The sequence below is a fragment of the Ranitomeya variabilis genome, chromosome 6 (assembly GCF_051348905.1).
Source record: "Ranitomeya variabilis isolate aRanVar5 chromosome 6, aRanVar5.hap1, whole genome shotgun sequence".
In the NCBI taxonomy this organism is placed as follows: Eukaryota; Metazoa; Chordata; class Amphibia; order Anura; family Dendrobatidae; genus Ranitomeya; species Ranitomeya variabilis.
Genome location: NC_135237.1, coordinates 508,114,561 through 508,135,474, shown reverse-complemented (window position 1 = coordinate 508,135,474; position 20,914 = coordinate 508,114,561). Strand labels below are relative to the sequence as shown.

General features: G+C 43.1%; 1 protein-coding gene across 3 annotated transcripts in view; it reads right to left on the bottom strand.

The window, feature by feature from the left end:
• The window catches only part of VPS13B (vacuolar protein sorting 13 homolog B), a 1,111,190-nt gene that overhangs the window by 80,487 nt on the left and 1,009,789 nt on the right, over window positions 1–20,914 (bottom strand). For all 3 annotated transcript variants that reach the window (XM_077270879.1, XM_077270877.1, XM_077270878.1), the window contains exons 46-49: window positions 17,326–17,409; window positions 17,010–17,185; window positions 15,238–15,408; window positions 11,823–12,027 (exon numbers count right to left, since the gene is read on the bottom strand). In XM_077270879.1, coding sequence (XP_077126994.1) covers window positions 11,823–12,027; window positions 15,238–15,408; window positions 17,010–17,185; window positions 17,326–17,409 — 636 coding nt within the window. The remainder of the gene's footprint in view (window positions 1–11,822; window positions 12,028–15,237; window positions 15,409–17,009; window positions 17,186–17,325; window positions 17,410–20,914) is intronic.

Genomic DNA, 20,914 nt, shown 5'->3' with positions numbered 1-20,914 from the left:
ACTTGCAGTTTTGTGATCAGCAGAATAGAAGCCACTTATTTCTTAGGCTACAAATCTGCAGTCACTCTATGTGCACTGTCAGGGTGCCAGGAGCGAGTGGTCATGTGACCACAAGTATGCGATTTGCATGCTTCCGAGCACATTCCGACTAGACGTGTCCAGCTTTGCACAATACACTTGCATTGAGCATGGCCACGCATGTCTAGTTGGCACGTGATCGCATGTATACAAATGGCATGCTTGCAGTCACACGTCCGCCACTCCTGGCACCAGCTCGCAGAGCGTACGATGTGTGGATTCACAAGTCAGTAGTCACATAGTGACTCATGACTTGTAGCCTAAGGTCAGACAACCCCTTTAATTTAAAATCCTAAGCATTTAAAATATATGCTGCGGATGCTTCCATGGAGTGCACCCTATGTTATGCAAAGGGTGAAATAGTTAACTTTAAAAAAAAACTTTTAGGCATTGGAGAGTTAAGGTTTTTTTGATATACTGTTTCCTTCTCTCCAAAACACTACACTGCTGGGCTGTTTCAATGCTCAGGTCATGCTCTTTTAAAAGCTCCTTGCAACTGTATTTAGAAAGCATCCATACCCTATATTATAACAGTCTATGTAGGGGGATACCCCTGTCTGAGTAGAGGATTTGGGGAGCCCAGAGGCTCAGACAGGGAAAGCCTCATTCACAGATTGCTTGAATATAGTGTACAAATTCTTTCTGAGCAGCAGATGAAAGCAGTTCCTAAAGGAGCAGTGAGAAAGCACTGCAACACATTGTTTGGGAAAAAAGGAAGCAAAAATAAGGTAATAATAAATGCTACAAAAATGTGCATGCCTAGAGGTTAATTAAATATTATTATTATTATTAAGTACATTACTTTTTAACTATACCATTTTTACAACAAGATGTGCAGTGGTATTTACTGATACAAATTTCACTGCATCATTTCTGCTATGGTAGGACTGCAGTTTAAATTTCTCTATTATGGTATATATCTATAATGTTTGATTGATGGCAAAATACCTTTACTATCATTAAATCAGGCCAGTTATACTAAGAGTCATACGGCCTAGGATGGTGGCTTCTTAAAGGAAAAACGCACCTTTAATAAAACATGTCAGCCTCATTATGTCGCCTTGTCTGTAATGTTCAGTAGTTTTTGTTATCTTGAATCTTTAGATTCCAGAGTGCGGCCAGCAAGGAGTCCGCTGTTAAGGAAGGAGTCCAATGTATTCATCACAGGCAGACTTTTTTTCTCCCTATTACTGTGCACCTTTGGCTCTCCACTGCTCTCTATAATTATATTCCACCTACACTCACCGGCCACTTTATTAGGTACACCATGCTAGTAACGGGTTGGACCCCCTTTTGCCTTCAGAACTGCCTCAATTCTTCGTGGCATAGATTCAACAAGGTGCTGGAAGCATTCCTCAGAGATTTTGGTCCATATTGACATGATGGCATCACACAGTTGCCGCAGATTTGTCGGCTGCACATCCCAAAGATGCTCCATACAAGGCAGGATGGATCCATGCTTTCATGTTGTTTACGCCAAATTCTGACCCTACCATCCGAATGTCGCAGCAGAAATCGAGACTCATCAGACCAAGCAACGTTTTTCCAATCTTCTACTGTCCAATTTCGATGAGCTTGTACAAATTGTAGCCTCAGTTTCCTGTTCTTAGCTGAAAGGAGTGGTACCCGGTGTGGTCTTCTGCTGCTGTAGCCCATCTGCCTCAAAGTTCGACGCACTGTGCGTTCAGAGATGCTCTTAGGCCTACCTTGGTTGTAACGGGTGGCGATTTGAGTCACTGTTGCCTTTCTATCAGCTCGAACCAGTCTGCCCATTCTCCTCTGACCTCTGGCATCAACAAGGCATTTCCGCCCACAGAACTGCCGCTCACTGGATTTTTTTTCTTTTTCGGACCATTCTCTGTAAACCCTAGAGATGGTTGTGCGTGAAAATCCCAGTAGTTCAGCAGTTTCTGAAATACTCAGACCAGCCCTTCTGGCACCAACAACCATGCCACGTTCAAAGGCACTCAAATCACCTTTCTTCCCCATACTGATGCTCGGTTTGAACTGCAGGAGATTGTCTTGACCAGGTCTACATGCCTAAATGCACTGAGTTGCCGCCATGTGATTGGCTGATTAGAAATTAAGTGTTAACAAGAAGTTGGACAGGTGTACCTAATAAAGTGGCCAGTGAGTGTATATGTCACATATAGCAAATTAACAATGAGACATGCATATGAAGCGAGGCAGCAGGGAGAGAATGGAGAGACAGACGTCAGCGCTGGTAATATATAATGACTGAATGAATGCCGTTCATAATAATTGCTGAATAACAAATTCTACTTAAAAATTGCAATAACTATTAAAGAAAACCATCCTGACTATAAGATTTTCTGTAAACACAGTGATGTCATGGTTTCAGCATTCATTAGATTCTCCTCCATATTATAAAGCACAACATACCCCCTACTGCTATTTGCTATTATATTATGTCATGTCGAAGATCCTTATAATCACATCTGGCCCCAAATGTTGTACCTGGACACAGTTATTGAGTCATATACGTATAATCATGGAGGTATTATCTCATACATCAACCTTGCATTTCCCCCACAAATGAAAAGCAAGAAAGAGATCATTTATCTCGGCTACGAATTAATTTGATTTGATTTTATTGCCCCAATGTCAATGATAGTGATGAGGGCAAGTGCTCGTTACTCGAGTTTGCCAAGGGTGCTCGGGTGTGCATGGAGTATTGCGGGTGCTCGGGTGTGCACGGAGTATCGCGGGAGCTTGGGTGTGCACGGAGTATCACGGGTGCTTGGGTGTGCACGGAGTATCGCGGGTGCTTGGGTGTGCACAGAGTATTGTGGGTGCTCAGGTGTGCATGGAGTATCACGGGAGCTCAGGTGTGCATGGAGTATCGCGGGTGCTCGGGTGTGCATGGAGTATCGCGGGTGCTCGGGTGTGCACAGACTATCACGGGAGCTCAGGTGTGCATGGAGTATCGCGGGTGCTTGGGTGTGCACAGAGTATTGTGGGTGCTCAGGTGTGCATGGAGTATCACGGGAGCTCAGGTGTGCATGGAGTATCGCGGGTGCTCGGGTGTGCACGGAGTATCGCGGGTGCTCGGGTGTGCACGGAGTATCGCGGGTGCTCGGGTGTGCACAGACTATCACGGGAGCTCAGGTGTGCATGGAGTATCGCGGGTGCTCGGGTGTGCACAGAGTATCGCGGGTGCTCGGTTGTGCACGGAGTATCGCGGGTGCTCGGGTGTGCACAGACTATCACGGGAGCTCAGGTGTGCATGGAGTATCGCGGGTGCTTGGGTGTGCACAGAGTATTGTGGGTGCTCAGGTGTGCATGGAGTATCACGCGAGCTCAGGTGTGCATGGAGTATCGTGGGTGCTCAGGTGTGCATGGAGTATCGTGGGTGTTCGGGTGTGCACGGAGTATCGCGGGTGCTCAAGTGTGCACGGAGTATCGCGGGTGCTCAGGTGTGCACGGAGTATCGCGGGTGCTCAGGTGTGCACGGAGTATGGAAGAGTTCACATTGCGTCAATGGTAATGCGCTGACAGCGTCCATTACACAGCGGCACTAACGCTATGTAACGAATGCGTTAGCGTACCCATTGACTGCCATTATGTAGCGCATCGCTAATGCATGTCATAAACAGCATGCGTTAGCGATGTGCCGTCATTCTGTGACGGACCCTCGGACGTGGTCTGCAGCGTTTCCAGGTTCGTCACGGATAGCGCAGATGGAGCTTCTGCGCTATCGCGATCGCATAACGCGATCTTTAAAAGACACTAGCGTTGGTGCAGTCCGTATAATGCATGCGTTGAATGGACTGCACCAAGGCAATGTGAACCTGGCCTATTGTGGGTGCTCGGGTGTGCACGGAGTATCGCGGGTGCTCGGGTGTGCATGGAGTATCGCGGGTGCTCGGGTGTGCACGGAGTATCGCGGGTACTCGAATGACATGTTCGCGTCCCCACGGCTGCATGTTTCATGGCTGTTGGACAACCACAAAGTGTGGGGATTGCCTGACATGCATGGGCAATCCCAACATGTTTTACGGCATCTTACTCGAGCACCCGCGATACTCCGTGCACACCCGAGCACCCTCGGCAAACTCGAGTAACGAGCACTTGCGCTCATCACTATCAGTGACATATTACCTGTGTCCATGGTCAGCCCTGAGGGAAGCGAGCCTCGTAAATGGACAATGTAGAAAAGTAAAAGACTGATGGCAGAACCAGACAGCACTATCCCTGTAGTCTGCCCTTGTATTATTTTTTACATCTTAGTATTTGTGTCTACCGGCAGACTAACTATCATTCACATCGATTTTCCAAGCACATCTGCTGGGAGTTTGTTCCAAGCATCCACTACCCACCCACCAACTTCAGACTCAACCCTTTATTCTTGTGTTTAGTTTCTTATTAAAACTCTCCCCTCCTGAACATTACTTTAAACCTTGAACATATTTTGCCTTCTATCCTCCAGGAAATACAAATGAATTTATTTCAGTTTTTCATTATAAGTAGAGTTGGTCCAAATGGATTCGCACAACCATCGGCCGCAGCGGTAATCTGTGGCTGCGGGACAGGAGATGTGAGAACTGCCTCCTAACTGACCGAATCCGCAGCTCTTCGTTTGATTAGCGCAAGGTCACATGTGCATCACGGTGCAACGATGACATCATGCCAGGCCGGCTAATCAAATGAAGAGCCGCAGATGCCGTGATGTAAGAAGCGGTTCTAACTTTGTACTTAAAGAAGCCTTCCTCCTCCCATCAAAGTTTTCATGCTCCTACGGTAATATATTGCAATCATCATATTATATAACACTGTGTACTTATAATTGCTCAATTTGCTTCTACCCGTCTAATTCTTCTCTTATCTCAGCTCTATTTAAAAACAGGAAGTCTCCTGTCCCTGCATGAGTCATCTCCCTCTTCAACACCTGACCCACCCCTTCCCCTGCCAGGGACTTTTGCAGTGACTCATGAGTCATACAGGGAAAATTGACCTCCTGTTTCTACATAGAGCTTAGAAGGATTCAGCTAGTCAGTTTTTAATCATGTAATGTCATAGAACTAATGGAAAAGAGAAGAATTAACTGGGTAGACAGGCAAAACGAGCAATTGTAAGTACACAGTGCTATATAATATGATGACTGCAATATAATAAAGGGGTTGTCCACTACTATGATAACCCCTTCTTGATCAAAATATTTGGCCCCCCAAAAATAATAAAGCCTGTACTCACCTCCTGTGCAAGCACCGTTCCCGCGGTGTCGGCACTCGCTCTCCCTGGGCTCTCGTGCAGCTGTTGTAACATGTAACGGCGTCGTGAAGGGTAAAGTCCAGGCTGCAGTTGATCTCGGACTTCCTCTTCCTGCTCAATTCGACAGGAGGCCGGAGACAGTGACGCCAGCCGCGGGAGAGCCCAGGGAGAGCGAGTACCGACACCACGGGAATGGCGCCATCACGGGAAGTTGGTATAAGCTTTATATTATGGCAGCCAAGTGAGGGGTATGAGAAGTTGTTTAACTTCTTTAAGAGGATAAAAACTTTGATGGGAGCGCTTCTTTAAAGGGGTTGTCTGACCCTGATTATTTTTTGTTTTGTAAAATTTTCCAGCAGACTCTAAAATAAGGAAAAAAAAACAACAACGATATTTGCTTTACCGAATCCTTGCCATTCGTCTTCCAATTCTGCTTGGGTTTTAAACAGGCATGTGACTGCTGCACCCAATCATCAGCAACAGCAGTGACAAAAATATATTGTTAGTTAAAACTACATTTTATGAATTTTGTTTTTCAAGTCTTGTACTATTTTCATCAGTGTAGGTAGTTAAAGGTTGTGCAAGGACGGTTGCATGGTTAAAATTGCCCCCTTGAGCTCTTTTACCCCATTAGCTCCCTGCTGCACCATACACTCGCCTGCTGCTTATGAGCGCTATGTAATTACACCGTCGCAGGATGCTAGATAAGTAAGAAGCTGAAAACATTTGAGTCTCAAACGTTACTGAAACAAGTCATGGTTACTTGCCATTCACACGGATGCAGTGGGTGTGTGCCTGGGCTTTGAAGCCTGCCAGCACTATACTTGCTGGGACTTACTTGCACTTAACACAGAAGAAGCCCTATACAATCAGCTGTCAGTTGCACTGTACATGCCTAGCCCTTATGCTGTACTGGTCATAGACTACATAGGAGTGAATGGACATGCTCAACTTTCGGTAATCCGGCTCAGCATCTCTGCTAATAAACACTGACTCTCCACAACGACGGGAAAAATTAGGAGGGAATTAGAGAGCATTTTCAAAGGAACATAATGTTAGATGCAATTTGAGATGCATATGTAAAGGTTTTTAAAGGTGATCATAAACAAGAATAGATCAGGGGGTATGAATGCTTATCCATTGCAAAGCTATAGCAAACTGTCTGATGCTGCAAAAAAAGAGGAAAATAATAATAAATAAAAGCAGTCTCCTGACCAGGACCTCACCCCTGACCTATGAGGGTCAGGACCTCAAGAAACCCCCTTGCAGGGCGCAGATAGAGATATCTCAGCCTCTGACAATCCCCTCTTCCAGTAGCTCCTGAGCAGTTACCCTATACAAATGTCTGCAAATAATTACAAGCCCCTCTAAGCCCGATTTCCTTTGACGATTGATTGGTAAACTGATAATTTTAATGGAGCACTAAGTGACTGCTTTGTTGTCATATTATTCAGCCAAAACGGCAGATTTAAATGTCCCAAAGGGGATTTCTGTTTTGCAGAGAAGAACTCTGTGTCAGCTGCTTACCATAACGGCAGCCCATTACTCTGTGCACTGAATTATACGTCTGCCGGCAAGATCATGGAAGGGTGAATTCTCCAATGTCAAGAGTATTGCACATGTGTAGGGAAACAAAACAGTATGTCTTCCTACAGTTTTACTATTAACTATTAAACTAATACAATGGTGCATCCAACATATACTGGAGATGTTAAAGGGGTTGCCCACAACTTTTATATTCATGACAAGTCCTTAAAGGGGTTGTCTGGCCTTTTTGTACAAGTCTGCAGTCACTCTTTGTGACTGCAGACTTGTAAATTCTCACATCGCTAATACTGACACTGCCGGGAACAGGAGGTCATGTCACTAAGTAAGAGATATACTTACTTCGGGCCACATTCCAACTAGACATGACATGCAAGTCTAGCTGGCATGTGACCGCAGTGCAAGCTGCAGACAGCAGGTTATAGAGCTGGAGGAGCTGAGCATATCTACTACATAATTGTCTAAGGGTCACTTCCGTCTGTCCTTCTGTCTGTCTGTCACGGATATTCATTGGTCGCGGCCTCCGTCTGTCATGGAAATCCAAGTAACTGATTGGTCATGACTGTTTTGCCGCGACCAATCAGCGACGGGCACAGTCCGGCGGCAAAATGGCCGCTCCTTCCTCCCCGCAGTCAGTGCCCGCTCCATACTCCCCTCCAGTCAGCGCTCACACAAGGTTAATGGCAGCGGTAACGGACCGCGTTATGCCGCGGTGTAGCGCACTCCGTTACCGCTGCTATTAACCCTGTGTGACCAACTTTTTACTATTGATGCTGTCTATGCAGCTTCAATAGTAAAAAGATCTAATGTTAAAAATAATACAAAAAAAAAAAAAAATCGTTATATACTCACGGTCCGTCGGCCCCCCGAATCCAGAACAGGCCTTTCCCGCTCCTCGCGACGCTCCAGTGACCGCTCCAAGCATTGCGATCTCACGAGATGATGACGTAGCGGTCTCGCGAGACCGTTACGTCATCATCTCGCGAGACCGCAATGCACTCTTGAGACCGAAGCGCGCGAGGAGCGTCGGTAAACGCTTCGCCTGGATCCGGGGGCCAACGGAAGGTGAGTATATCACTATTTGTTATTTTAATTCTTTTTTTTTTTTTTTTTTAACAGGGATATGATGCGCACATTGCTATATACTGCGTGGGCTGTGCTATATACTACATGGGCGGTGCAATATACTACGTGGATGTGCAATATACTACGTGGGCTGTGCAATATACTACGTGGGCTGTGCAATATACTGCGTGGCTGTGCAATATACTGCGTGGGCTGTGTGATATACTACGTGGGCTGTGAGATATACTAAGTGGGCTGTGTCATATACTACGTGGGCTGTGCGATATACTGCGTGGGCTGTGCGATATACTGCGTGGGCTGTGCGATATACTGCGTGGGCTGTGCAATATACTGCGTGGGCTGTGCAATATACTGCGTGGGCTGTGCAATATACTGCGTGGGCTGTGCAATATACTGAGTAGGCTATGCAATATACTGCGTGGGCTGTGCTATATACTGCGTGGGCTGTGCAATATACTATGTGGCCTGTGCTATATACTACGTGGGCTCTGCAATATACTACGTGGGCTGTGCAATGTACTACGTGGGCTGTGCAATGTACTACGTGGGCTGTGCAATATACTACATGGCCTGTGCAATATACTACGTGGCCTGTGCAATATACTACGTGGGCTGTGCAATATACTACGTGGGCTGTGCAATATACTACATGGCTGTGTTATATACTACGTGGGCTAAGTTATACACTACGTGGGCTGTGTTATACACTACGTAGCCTGTGTTATACACTACGTGGCCTGTGTTATATACTGCGTGCGTGGGCTGTTATATACTACGTGGCTGTGTTATATGCTATGTGGGCTGTTATACACTATGTGGGCTGTGCTATATACTACGTGGCTGTGCTATATACTCCGTGGGCTGTGTTATATACTACGTGGCTGTGCTATATACTCCGTGGGCTGTGCTATATACTACGTGGCTGTGCTATATACTACGTTGCCTGCCGCGAACAATCAGTGACAGGCGCAGTCCGGCCGCGAATTGGTGCGGGATTTGAACCACGCTTCGCTAATTGGTCTCGGCCGGCCAAATCCTGTGTATTCAATGTATTATTCTAAAATCTTCATAAATAAACTACATACATATTCTAGAATACCCGATGCGTCTGAATCGGGCTACCATCTAGTTCATCTATAGTTACGCAAGAAAATATTCAGCTAAAAAAAATAAAATAGATTTATTGAATGATGGAACGGGAAAAAGTTGCTACTTTTCTATCATGGCATCCTGTATCCTTGGCATCGCCAGTATCAATCAGGGCTCCTGATTGTGACAGCGGGGAAACGCATCGAGGCGCATCCTCTCTATGATAAGTCTGCTTTACGGTATATTATATTATACCTGTTTGAAAATAATTGTATATGGTGAATCTAATCCCTGAACATATCATGTGATAGGCCAGGGCAAAGAAATATCAGTTAAACAAAAGGATTTTTTCCAGAGGAGTTGTCATAGGGATGGATGTTTAATGTATATTCAGACTAGCCATCGTTAATATATCTATATGATCCACAGAATACTTACATTTTTTCATTCATTTATTTTTTATCTCTTATCTTTTATTTATATTTTTTCCCACCTGTTACTATTAGGGATATCTAGGGAAGTGAGGGACAGTCCTTGGTGAGTGGGAGAGCCAAAAATCATATAGGGTGCCAACCTCCACTGCTAGGCAGGGTTTAAAATTAGGATTACTGTAGGTTGTGTAGATTATTTTTTGGACTAGGATTACATTTTTTGTTTTTTTTAACCAATTGTTTACACTGGGAAGGTGTCTTTAATAAACAAAATAAATAAAATTGCTTTTAAGGGATTATATGTTCACATGGAAAGGGAAAAAGGTAATTATGAAAGAATATTTACATTTCACAATACCAGCTAGCGTGACCCTAAAAACTTTCACCGATAACTAATGTTCAATGGGGATTATTATAACAACATATAATAAATGTATCATAATAACATCTATAAAAAGAAAGTTTCATATTATTCATCAATAGTTTCCAATTCTTCCTCAATCATATAGCAGAATAAAAGGTGGTATGACGAATTAGCATCACTTTGTAAAAAAAAAAATTCTACGGTTCTCACTTCCAGGATTAAAGGGACAGATAGTATGTGACATGGGGATTTAGTAGTTGTCAATCAATCACTGCAAAGCTCCGCCCACTGGACTCTGAAGCACAAGATAAGCAAGAATTTAAATGCATAAAATACAAGTTCTACTTGTATCCTTTCCCACAAACCTACATATGAGAATGCTCTGTTCCCCTTGCCCTATAAGAAATGCATGCTCAATGTGACTAGCACCTGGTGACCAGGACAATTAAGCATTAGAAAGGGCTGTATCGTACTAGAAGACTCCTTTAAAATGTGAGAACTGCAATAATGCATGTCACTGGGGGACAAAGACAGAAAAGGGCCCCTGTGAAAAAAAAAACAATATATGGACTCCATGCAGTCTACTAGCTCATAATAATGTGCAATTCCACCTGTTTTGCAGGTGTTAGTGGCCCTTGGGTCCCTGCGCGGCTGCACAGGTTGCACCAATGGTATGTCCATCCCTGATGCATGTTCTCTACCCAAATCTGGAGAGTCTCAGATCTGAATTCTCCAAGGCAATAATAATAATAATAATCTTTATTTATATAGCGCCAACATATTCCGCAGCGCTTTACAGTTTAAGGGTACGTTCACACAGGACTTTTTTGCTGCTTTTTTTTGCTGCTTTTTTTTATGCTAATTTTCAGCTGCTTTTTACAGTACCATTAAAGCCTATGAGATTTCAGAAATCTCATGCACACACGTTGGTTTTTTGTTTGATCAGTATTTTCTGCTTTGCTGCTTTTTTTGGACATAGGGCATGTCACTTCTTTCAGCGTTTTTGCTGCGTTTTTGCAGCGTTTTTTCACCCATTGACTTGAATGGGTGATGAAAAAAACGCTGCAAAAACGCTGAAAAAACGCATGTAGCATTATTTGCTGCGTTTTTTGTGCAGAAAATCATGGCCAGCAGGAAGGGATCTCACAGCCAAGAGCTTAGGGGTGTGGTTAGTGAGGTGTGAAGAGCCATTGTGAGCCATTGTGAGGTGTGAAGAGCCATTGTGAGGTGTCCTGATTGTGATCTATTGTGAGGGAGTTCCTGGTAGTAAGGTGTGAAGAGCCATTGTGAGGTGTGAAGAGCCATTGTGAGGTGTCCTAGCAGCTGAAAATTGGCATAAAAAAACTGCAGCAAAAAACTGCAGCAAAAATCTGCAGCAAAAAAGTCCTGTGTGAACGTACCCAAAAAACGCACCAAATACGCACCAAAATAACGCACCTAAATTAGCATAAAAAAAAGCAGCAAAAAAAAGCAGCAAAAAAGTCCTGTGTGAACGTACCCTAACAGTTTCAAACACAACAGTCATAAGTAACAACATTAACAATACAATAATTAAAGCACAATAAGACGACCCTGCTCGTGAGAGCTTACAATCTACAATGAGGTGGGGAGATACAGAGTACAGGTGTGTATTTACAATGATGGTCCAGCCATCTTCAAGGAGTGGGGGATAGATGGAGATAGTGAATGGGCTACACAAACAAACATAAAATGACTTTAATTAGGGAATGTGGTAGGCCGCTCTGAACAAATGTGTTTTGAGCGAGCGCCTAAAACTATGCAAGTTGTGGATGGTCCTAATATCTTGGGGTAGAGCATTCCAGAGGATTGGCGCAGCACGGGAGAAGTCTTGGAGTCGGGAGTGGGAGGTACGGATTAGTGCAGAGGTTAGTCGGAAGTAATTTGCAGGCAATGACAAGTTCAAGTTTGATTGTTTTGAGGAGCAAAGATCAGACAACACAATGTCAGAGAATATTTTAAGCTTTTTTTTTTCTTACCTTAAAGTTAGGAGGGACGATGGTCTTTCCTGCAGGAATTTGAAGAACTATGTCCTCACCCTCAAAAAGCCAAAGATCCCATCGAGATTGATTGATTAGAAGAGCCCACGGGAGCAGCTCAATGAGCAAGGTCTTCAGGTGAGGCTTCCAGAGGGAAAGCTTCACCCGCATGGGGCTATCCCACTGAGCTAACTGTTCCCCTGTACTGAAAACAACAGAAAATAATTCCATAGCAAAATGTTCCTACATGTTGTAATATAAACTAATTCACATATGGTAAACTAAAACTATTCACAGGCACACTAACAATCAGGCTGGTATCACATATGCATGTGCAGACTGACTATGCATCAAGAAGCTAAAGAAACATGTGACTGAAAGGGAAGCAATCATCAGAAAATTGCCTAGTGTTTAATTCAAATTTTTGTGTTAATTTATTTTTTACATTTTTGGCAATGTGTGTAATAAACGTGTGCAGAATATGTTAGCACTATATAAAAATAAAGATTATTTACTATTATGTGTCACATGACCCTCTTCCCATTGGAAAAAATAAAGTTGGATCCAAAATGGCCGACTTCAAAATGGCCACCATGGTCATTGTGAAGGGAGAGGAAGCGAATAGAGCTGTGACATTGCCTATTGTGGATGCTGTATATTCAGATGTGTATTCACAGGGTCAGACTGGCCTGATCAGGGAAAACCCAGGCGGGCCCTTGCTGTGGACGAGAGAAGGGGGGGGGGGGAGAAGCCTCCGTTTTTTAGGGTCACGGGCCCTTTAAAAGTGCAGGCAGAGTAAGGGGCGTTCACATGCAGCGTTCGCTACCTGAACCGCCGCGTTGCACGTCACAATGAATGCTGATGATTGTGCGTCGGATGTCACCGGCGTATGAATTGACAGTCATGCGCCGCCTGCAAGGGACACACTCACGTCAGCCACCAGCCCACCCAGTCGGCAAAATGTGGAGCTTTTATCCCCATTAGACTGGAGCCAATCCATTCATTCTCTCAGTGGCTGCAAGCGCTGCTCTTGTTTTTTTCTGAACGCCCCAAGAGAATGAATGGAGCTGGGGTCAGACATCCCACCTGCTGCTCCATTTCTAACTGCGGATAAGTGTCCTATCAGGAAGGAAACTTCCCCACTATTTCGATCAGTGCGGGCTCCAATGGTTTGACCTAAACGATCAATAAGTTATCACCTAACCTGTGGAGGCCATTGATCAGTGTGTTTTAACCAAAGAAGCGCCTTAATGCAAACTACCATAATTGTACATCCCAGTTATGGGGGCGCACAGCAGATGTGCAGCAGTCCCCTGTGTTTTACAGTCGATGCACCACTACATCGGGGATAACTGCTAACAAGTTTTTGCATATAACTGTAGGTGGGCCCCTAAAGTCAATTCTCCCTGTGGGCCCCAGACACACGACCCTGTGTATTCAGGTGACATCAGTCATTGTAATTCTGGCTCTAAAAGTATGTAGACTTACTCTGAACGCTACCAGAAAGGACAAAGCGTATGGGTCTAAAAAAAAAAAAAAAAAGTCCTACTGGCCAAAGTGAAAAATGTTAATTGCAGGATAACTTTTTTCATCATGATACGAAAAAAAGTTCACTTTTTATTTTTAAATAAATGTAACACAAAAACCTTATTTAAACACAGCTGACAAGAGGTCATTTTGTAAAGATAGCTTTCCTTTGAGACCTTGTCACATAGTGCTTCGAAATTGGCTAAAAATGTTAAAACATACGTCAAGGCTGGCGTCTTAAAGTTTGTCTTTGTGCTGGAGGAAGATGTACCAAATTCATTAAGAGGTGTCCTGTCACTGCCATGTCCCAGCAGATGATCTGTACTCGTCTAGCCATGGACTGGAGAACATTTCTATCGCAGTTCACGCCTCTATCGTGGTGAAAGTTATGATGAATTTGTTGGGAAGGCACGGTAACTACCCAATCTCCCCAGTAAGTATGCACCCTTCTTAAACATGTTTTGCAAACATTTCACTTTATGTGTAATTTTTTGGGAGCAAACTCTTGAAGAATTGGTCATAAAGAATATAAAGGTATTTTGTTTGGGTAGAATAAACAGCCATCTTCAAAAGTATCTAAGGCATAATATAAAAATAAGACAGCATAACGTGAGCCAAAAATGTGGCAAATCTACCAAACAATGCGCACATACTCGGTCTGCCCGTCTACATCTATGCTGTCTAAGTAATAGAATGTGTTATTAAGTTTGTCCCATAGTTTTCTTAAAGGTGATGTCCAGGACTTTTTTTTGGTTTTTTTACTGTGGGCCTAAAAACTAATAGGTAGTTGTTAACACTACCTGCCAGTTCAATACGACGCAGGCTCAGACCGGTCAACGAACACTCCTGCCTGCGATTCAGCTTCACTGGTGACGGGGCGGGACTGCCATCGTCATGCTGATTGATAGCCAGCTTCCTGCAGTTAGGCAATGGGAAGCCGGCTGTCAATCAGCATGACGTAGGCAGTCATGCCCCATCAACAGACTTAGCAGGAGAGAATCAGACGCTCTGTAGACGTGACGTTAGTGGAAGCCGGTGAAATCGCTGGCAGGAGTGGTCCAAGAGTACTATGAGTCTGCAGAGATCAGCTACAGGCTGGTGGTTAGCGACTAACTGCCAGTTATTTCTTAGACACATTGTAACAGAAAAAAATGGTCTTGGATAACCTTCTTTAAGGCACATACAGGGATCAAGCAAAGAAAAAAAAGGCTTAGTCATTGGGCTCGACTCATTAAAGATTTTACACCAGTGAAAAGCTTTGAAAACATGCATAAGTTTGGCACAACTCGAGGTTGTGCTAAAATCTTGTGACTTTTGTTGGTCTGCCGACAAAACGGATGGAACTGAGGCTGAGGAGTGGCGACCACCGCTTTGCAAATTCATGACGAGCTGCGACTTTTGCTACGCCACAACTCTTCCTCCAGCAGGGACTCGTCCTACGCTCCGGATTCATGAAGAGGTGGACGCTGCTACAAGAACCAGGAGCATCTGACTCCAGCACACTTCATCATCAAGACCTGCGTCGACACCACCAGTCTTCATTAATCGGGCCCACTGAGTTTTGAAAGGGTTTTTATTTACTTCCCAATATGATATGTGTATCTACAATTTTCAAAATTTAATTCCGCTGTCAGTGAATGGAAACAATCTTAGATATAACTTGTCAAGGACAAGTGAAAATTCAAAAGGGATTAAATCACAAAGTAAGAAAACAAAATGCTTTAAAAAATAAATAACAGTATTTTCCTAAATAATTAACCATTATTCATAGAGTACAAAAGAAGGTAAAAACTATTAATGTTCCATTTTTTTTTTTTTTTAACTAAAACATTTGAGTAACTATATATTTTTGAAAGAAAAACCAGATCGAGATTACCGAGAGACCTACCCGTCTGTGTCCTTTTTATTATATGGCCACACAGGCTGAGAATAGCAATTTTCCCCATAAAAGTCAGAAATGATGTGACCTGCAGAGTATTCGCTTTGTGCTTTCATGGCTATTTGTTTAATCAGAGCTGTCGAGATGGGAACAGCACATTCTGATGGGTCATCCTCTTCCCTGGAAACATGAGAACACATAACTAATATCAGATAACAGAGTCGTTTACTGTGACATGCTTGTAAAAGGTAAGGAAATGTCAAATTCAAAAGGAAAAGCTTTCGCTACAGAATTTTACTGCCTTACACAGTTTACAGCTAAGAACCAGCGCAGCTTAGAATAACAGCAATTCCAGTGTCTAACATCTGTCTATATGTCCTTTTATATATGGAAGTCAGAGAATGGAATCTGCTTGAGACCCCCCTCTGGCAGACAATATATCTGTTCCAAAATCTCAGAAAATGAGAAAATGATACAGCAGTACTAAGCCGTGTTGCTGTGAATCCAACAATGGGGTGAGACAAGAAGATACTTGCTAAAAACAGCAGTAATGTCTGTATGTGTCTGTGCCTCTCTCACTGCAGCTGCTCCCTACTCATTCTCCTCCCCTTTTTTCCATAGGTGTATATGGTTAGTAACTGTAACCTGATACCTCAGTGAGACTGAAAATCCATCTCCTCCCTGTTTCGGGTATACAATTTAATATTTATATATTTTATATCTGCGGCTGTCCCCATCTCCCTCCGCCTCTTTCCTCCAGTGTGATACGACTCATCTGCACTGCAGCTTCAGAGTGATCACAAGCTGCAGACGAGTCGTATAACGCTGGAGAAAAGAGGCGGAGGAGATGGGGACAGCCGCAGAGACTAATTGCGCATGCGCCAGATTCCCAGCCCCGCAGTGTGAATAAATCAGAACACACTGTGGGGCGGGAACACTAGATCAGCTGATGTGACTTGCAGGGCAGCGCGCACGGCGCACAGTGCAGGCGCCGGGTACATGAATACAAACAGAGGAGGCGGCACGGTGGCTCAGTGGTTAGCACGGTTGCTTTGCAGCCCTGGGGTCCTGGGTTCTAATTCCATCAAGGACAACATCTGCAGTAGTTTGTATGTTCTCCCCGTGTTTGCGTGGGTTTCCTCCCACATTCCAAAGACATACTGATAGGGAATCTAGATTGTGAGCCCCATTGGGGACAGCGATGACAATGTGTGCAAACTGTAAAGCGCTGCGGAATATGTTAGCGCTATATAAAAATATAGATTATTTATTATTATGTGTCACATGACCCTCTTCCCATTGGAAAAAATAAGTTGGGTCCAAAATGGCCGACTTCAAAATGGCCACCATGTTCACACATTGCATTTTTGCAGCATTTTTTCCTGCACCAAAAAAGTGCTGGGTAGAAAATGTTATTCTTTGTTTGTTTTTTTTGCAGCGTTTTTATATGAGGGAAAAATGCTGCAAAAAGCTGAAAAATTAACATGCTGCATTTTAGCAAAATATAGCAGGTCTCAAAATACAAGTGGGAAAAAAACAGCATGTGAATGAGATTTCAGATATCTCATTGAATAAAACGCTGCGTATTTTATGTGCCAAATAAAAAAAAAAAAGCTCAACGTGTGAACACACCCTAGAGCTCATATTTGCCCCTTGGGCTCCAAGGACCCTCAATCAGTGCCATACATGTGCAGTATGCCAGTATGACAACCAAAAGCCTCCAAAATACATACAATACCCAATATGTTGTGCAAGAAAAGTAGTAAGTGTTCTCTTTTCACCTGGCTTGGAATGTCAGGTGATGGGTTATGTCCGGCTCTATATTGGGCAGCGGCTTTTCAAGCCCCTTTCCAGGAATGACTTGTGTTTCGCCTAAACCAAGGCTTCTTTTCTCTAAATGTATAATAATGGGATCTGGAAGATGGCTCCGCATGATAAACAAAGGGCTGAACACAATCTGGGAAGACAAAGAACAGAATGACATGAGTCTTTGCACTCTCCAGCTGCCTGATATTGTAAATGGTTTCTTCCAAGGTCGCGGCGACCTCCAATCCATCCCGTTTATGAGGTCACGACGCCGTTGTGTTCGGTACTCACCAATCGCTGCTGCGCCTGAGAACTGGGCTCCAAGGTTTGAAGTGTGCACCAGACATATATAATGGGCCTGTCTGAGGACGGCACCTGCGAGCAGTGAGATTACTTTAATGAGGATTACTTACACACCGGGATTAATATTTCCTGCTTTAATTTCATCAGTCTACAACATAAAGATAAATTCAAAATATCCTAGGAAGAGACATCTGTTCCCATACATCCAACACCTTAAAGTGGATCGGTCACCAGATTTCTCAACAGAAACTATATATGTTATTAAACGAAAGATCTCTTAGGCCTGATGAGGCCGGTGTATTTATTTTGAAAACCCATGTAAGAATGGATTATGAGCATTTCCTGAGTCCAGCAATAGTATTAAATAACTCAAGAGCTCAAGTGTACTCCGTCTCTGCCTACCCCGCCTGACTGACAGCTGCAGCTTGTACTGAAATCTCAGGAGCAGCAGCAGGAAGGAGGGCCACTGAGGAAGTGCAGATCAGGCTACGTGGGTCGAGACGGAGTTAAACTTTCATAAAAGTATTGTACAGACTTTCTGATCTGGGGCTTTACAGTAAGTACACCAGCCTCATCAGATGTGTGTAAATTATATACCGTACATATATATATATATATATATTTTTTTTTTTATTCAATAATGCAGTGTGTGTATTGTACTCTGCTGAAGGGATTCATCTGGAATTAGAAAAAATGGTATCATCAACTCCAGTCTCTTATGGGTATGTGCAAACATATTTTTAAGAATGTTGGCAGGAAAAACGCTGAGTAAAATATGAACATTTTTGCAATAACTTTGATGCGTTTCTGAATTGCTTTTTTTTCTTCACATTCATTTGAATAGGTGAAAAATGCTGCAAAATCGCAAAAAGATTTGACATGCTGCAGCTATGAAAAAACGGTCAAGTTGCATTTTTGTCGTATTCATTTCCAAGCGGTTGTCACAAAATCTGAAGGATTTCTTAGTACCAGTATAGTAAATGACACACCTGAAGTCTCATATAAATGTTGATTATTGTTTTCCTTCCATATTTGCAGCAGATTTACCGTAAATCTAAAAACACGACAATTTGTCCAGTGTTTTTGCTGCTGATTTCACCCATATTATAAGTGGGGAAAAATCTGCAACACAAACGCATTGGAAAAAAAAAAAAAGTTATTTTTTCTGCCAACACATCAGGATTTAGAGCAGAATTTTCTGCATTAAATCATGTGAACATACCTTAAGTAAGGGTTCAAATCTGCAGCACGTGCATAAGATTTCAGAAATCTCACTCACTTTTCTGGTACTGTGAACCGCGGTGTTTTTTCCGTGGCAAAAACAAACGCGGTGAGTGAACAATTCCTAATTCTGATCATTGGAAGTGAGCATGGACACGGGACCCCCATTATCGGAATGTCAGTGATTACTCTCTAACATGTCTTGGATTATAAGCATACTTTTCTAAAATGTGTTCCAGGGGAAATCTTCTGGAGGTTTACTCCCCTCTGTATGAATGTATGGATATATGCATGGCTGTATATACATCATTTTGACTATCTTTTAGCTCTACATCGTCCTAATCCGCAGTGACATTCTTGACGTATACAACCCCGTAGCTAAAAATCCTATGCCATCCAATAAATGCAGACAGATGTGGAGGTCCTCACGCACCCCGCCCAGACCCCGCTATTACATGCAGCATGCAGTTTGTCTACTGACTGGTGCAATGAGGGTGGAATTCATTTTGTCAAGCAATTTTTTTTTCTTTTTTGGAAAGACAGGAAATCCATGTCTAACATATCAACAGTAAAGCAAACAGATGTAAAGTATCTACATCACATAATCAAAGAACAAGGGCTCTGCCAACTTCTAAACAGGCCAGGAACGTAGGGTGTGTAAATGAGAACATCGCTCAAGCATTTTCTCACACACTGCTCCTCGGTAGCCCGTCTTGTAATGTGATCAAGACGCATCGCTCCCAGAGCCCACGGTGATACGATCCCACCGCGATCCCGCTCCTCACTTCCTGATCACGCTAAACATTTGGAAAAAAAAACTTTGATCTGTAATGTCAACAGAAATCTGGCGGGATAGAAATAATGCACATACGGCCGCCGTGCCTACATGTAGAGTAGGTTTATCCAAGACACTGACAAAATAAACTGAAGATCCTGGAGCACCATAACAGACCGGAGGGCAGGGCAGGGCAGATCAGCGGCTCACGAATATGGAGATGGGAACATAGGCATGAAAATGTGGTCAACGCTCAACTACACGGTGGACAGATGACTCCAGGGAAAGGATAAAAATGAGATCCTTTCAGGTGCTTTTGACACAAACCACAAGCACGGTGGCTCAGTGGTTAGCATTGTATGGTTACTCAGTCGATTTGCATCATTGGGGTCCTGAGTTTGAATCCTACCAAAAACAACATCTGCAAGGAGTTTGTATGTTCTCCCCGTATTTGAGTAGGTTTCCTCCGAGTCCTCGGGTTTCCTCCCACATTCCAAAGACATACCGATAAGGAATCTAGATTGTGGGGACAGTGTCGATAATGTCTGTAAAGTGCTGTGGAATATGATGGCGCTATATAAGTAAAATAAATAGATAAAAACACTTCGGACAGAAGGTTTGGGTGCCGCATCTCAAATTAAGTGAAGACGGATTCTCACGATGTCTTAAAATGGGGGCAAGGATAACCTGGAGTGAAGACCCTTATTTCCTAGGGCTTCATAACAACAAAATGTGCCATCTCTATGGTATATATGTTCTTAAAATTTAAATATATTTGCATACAAAAACTGGGAAACTTATTTGAAAAATTTGCAATAAAAATATATATAAAATTACTTTATCTGTGTTTCTACATATCAAGCCATGCTTAAAAATCAAAAACACCTATGAAGACGTTTAGAAAATAAAAATATAAAGCACAATAATATAGCAGTGTAATAAAAATAAAACAATAATAAAAAAGTAATAATAATAATATTAGCCAAGCTCTCCAAGAATAGTTGGCTGACTTGGGGCTATTCGACATAGACAGTTAATGACGACATATTCATGCAGAGTGCTTGGGATGTTAAAGCTAGTTACTTCAACGTAAACATTTACAGGGGCTGTTCTGAAGCAGGAGTGCACCGCTCCCCTCCTTCCTGCCTGCTGAGTGGCGGTGCGCTCCTACTTTACTGACAGTTCGGACCTGAGGCATGGTTGCACTGATAAATTAGATTGTGAGGTCTTAGGTGCTGCTTTACTTCAGTATGCTCTAACAATCCTGGCATAGAAAGCAAGAGTGGCCGGTCCCCTAGGTAATGAGCTGTAAATAATAAAATAAGACTGTAATTGTCAGGGGAGTGGTTAAAAAAAAAAAAAAAACAACAACTTTAAATTGGAATGTTGCTTTTTTTCCACATACATTATCCAATGTCCATCAAAAAACATGATAATAATCCTTTAAAGTGTCACTGTTGTCTGTTGCAGCAGAATATCTGTGTTTGCTTCTAGCTCATCCCTCTTTTCTCCATAGAACTTTATGAGCACCAACTGTCATCTATCTCAGTAATGGGGAAATATTTATAATTTATTCGCCAA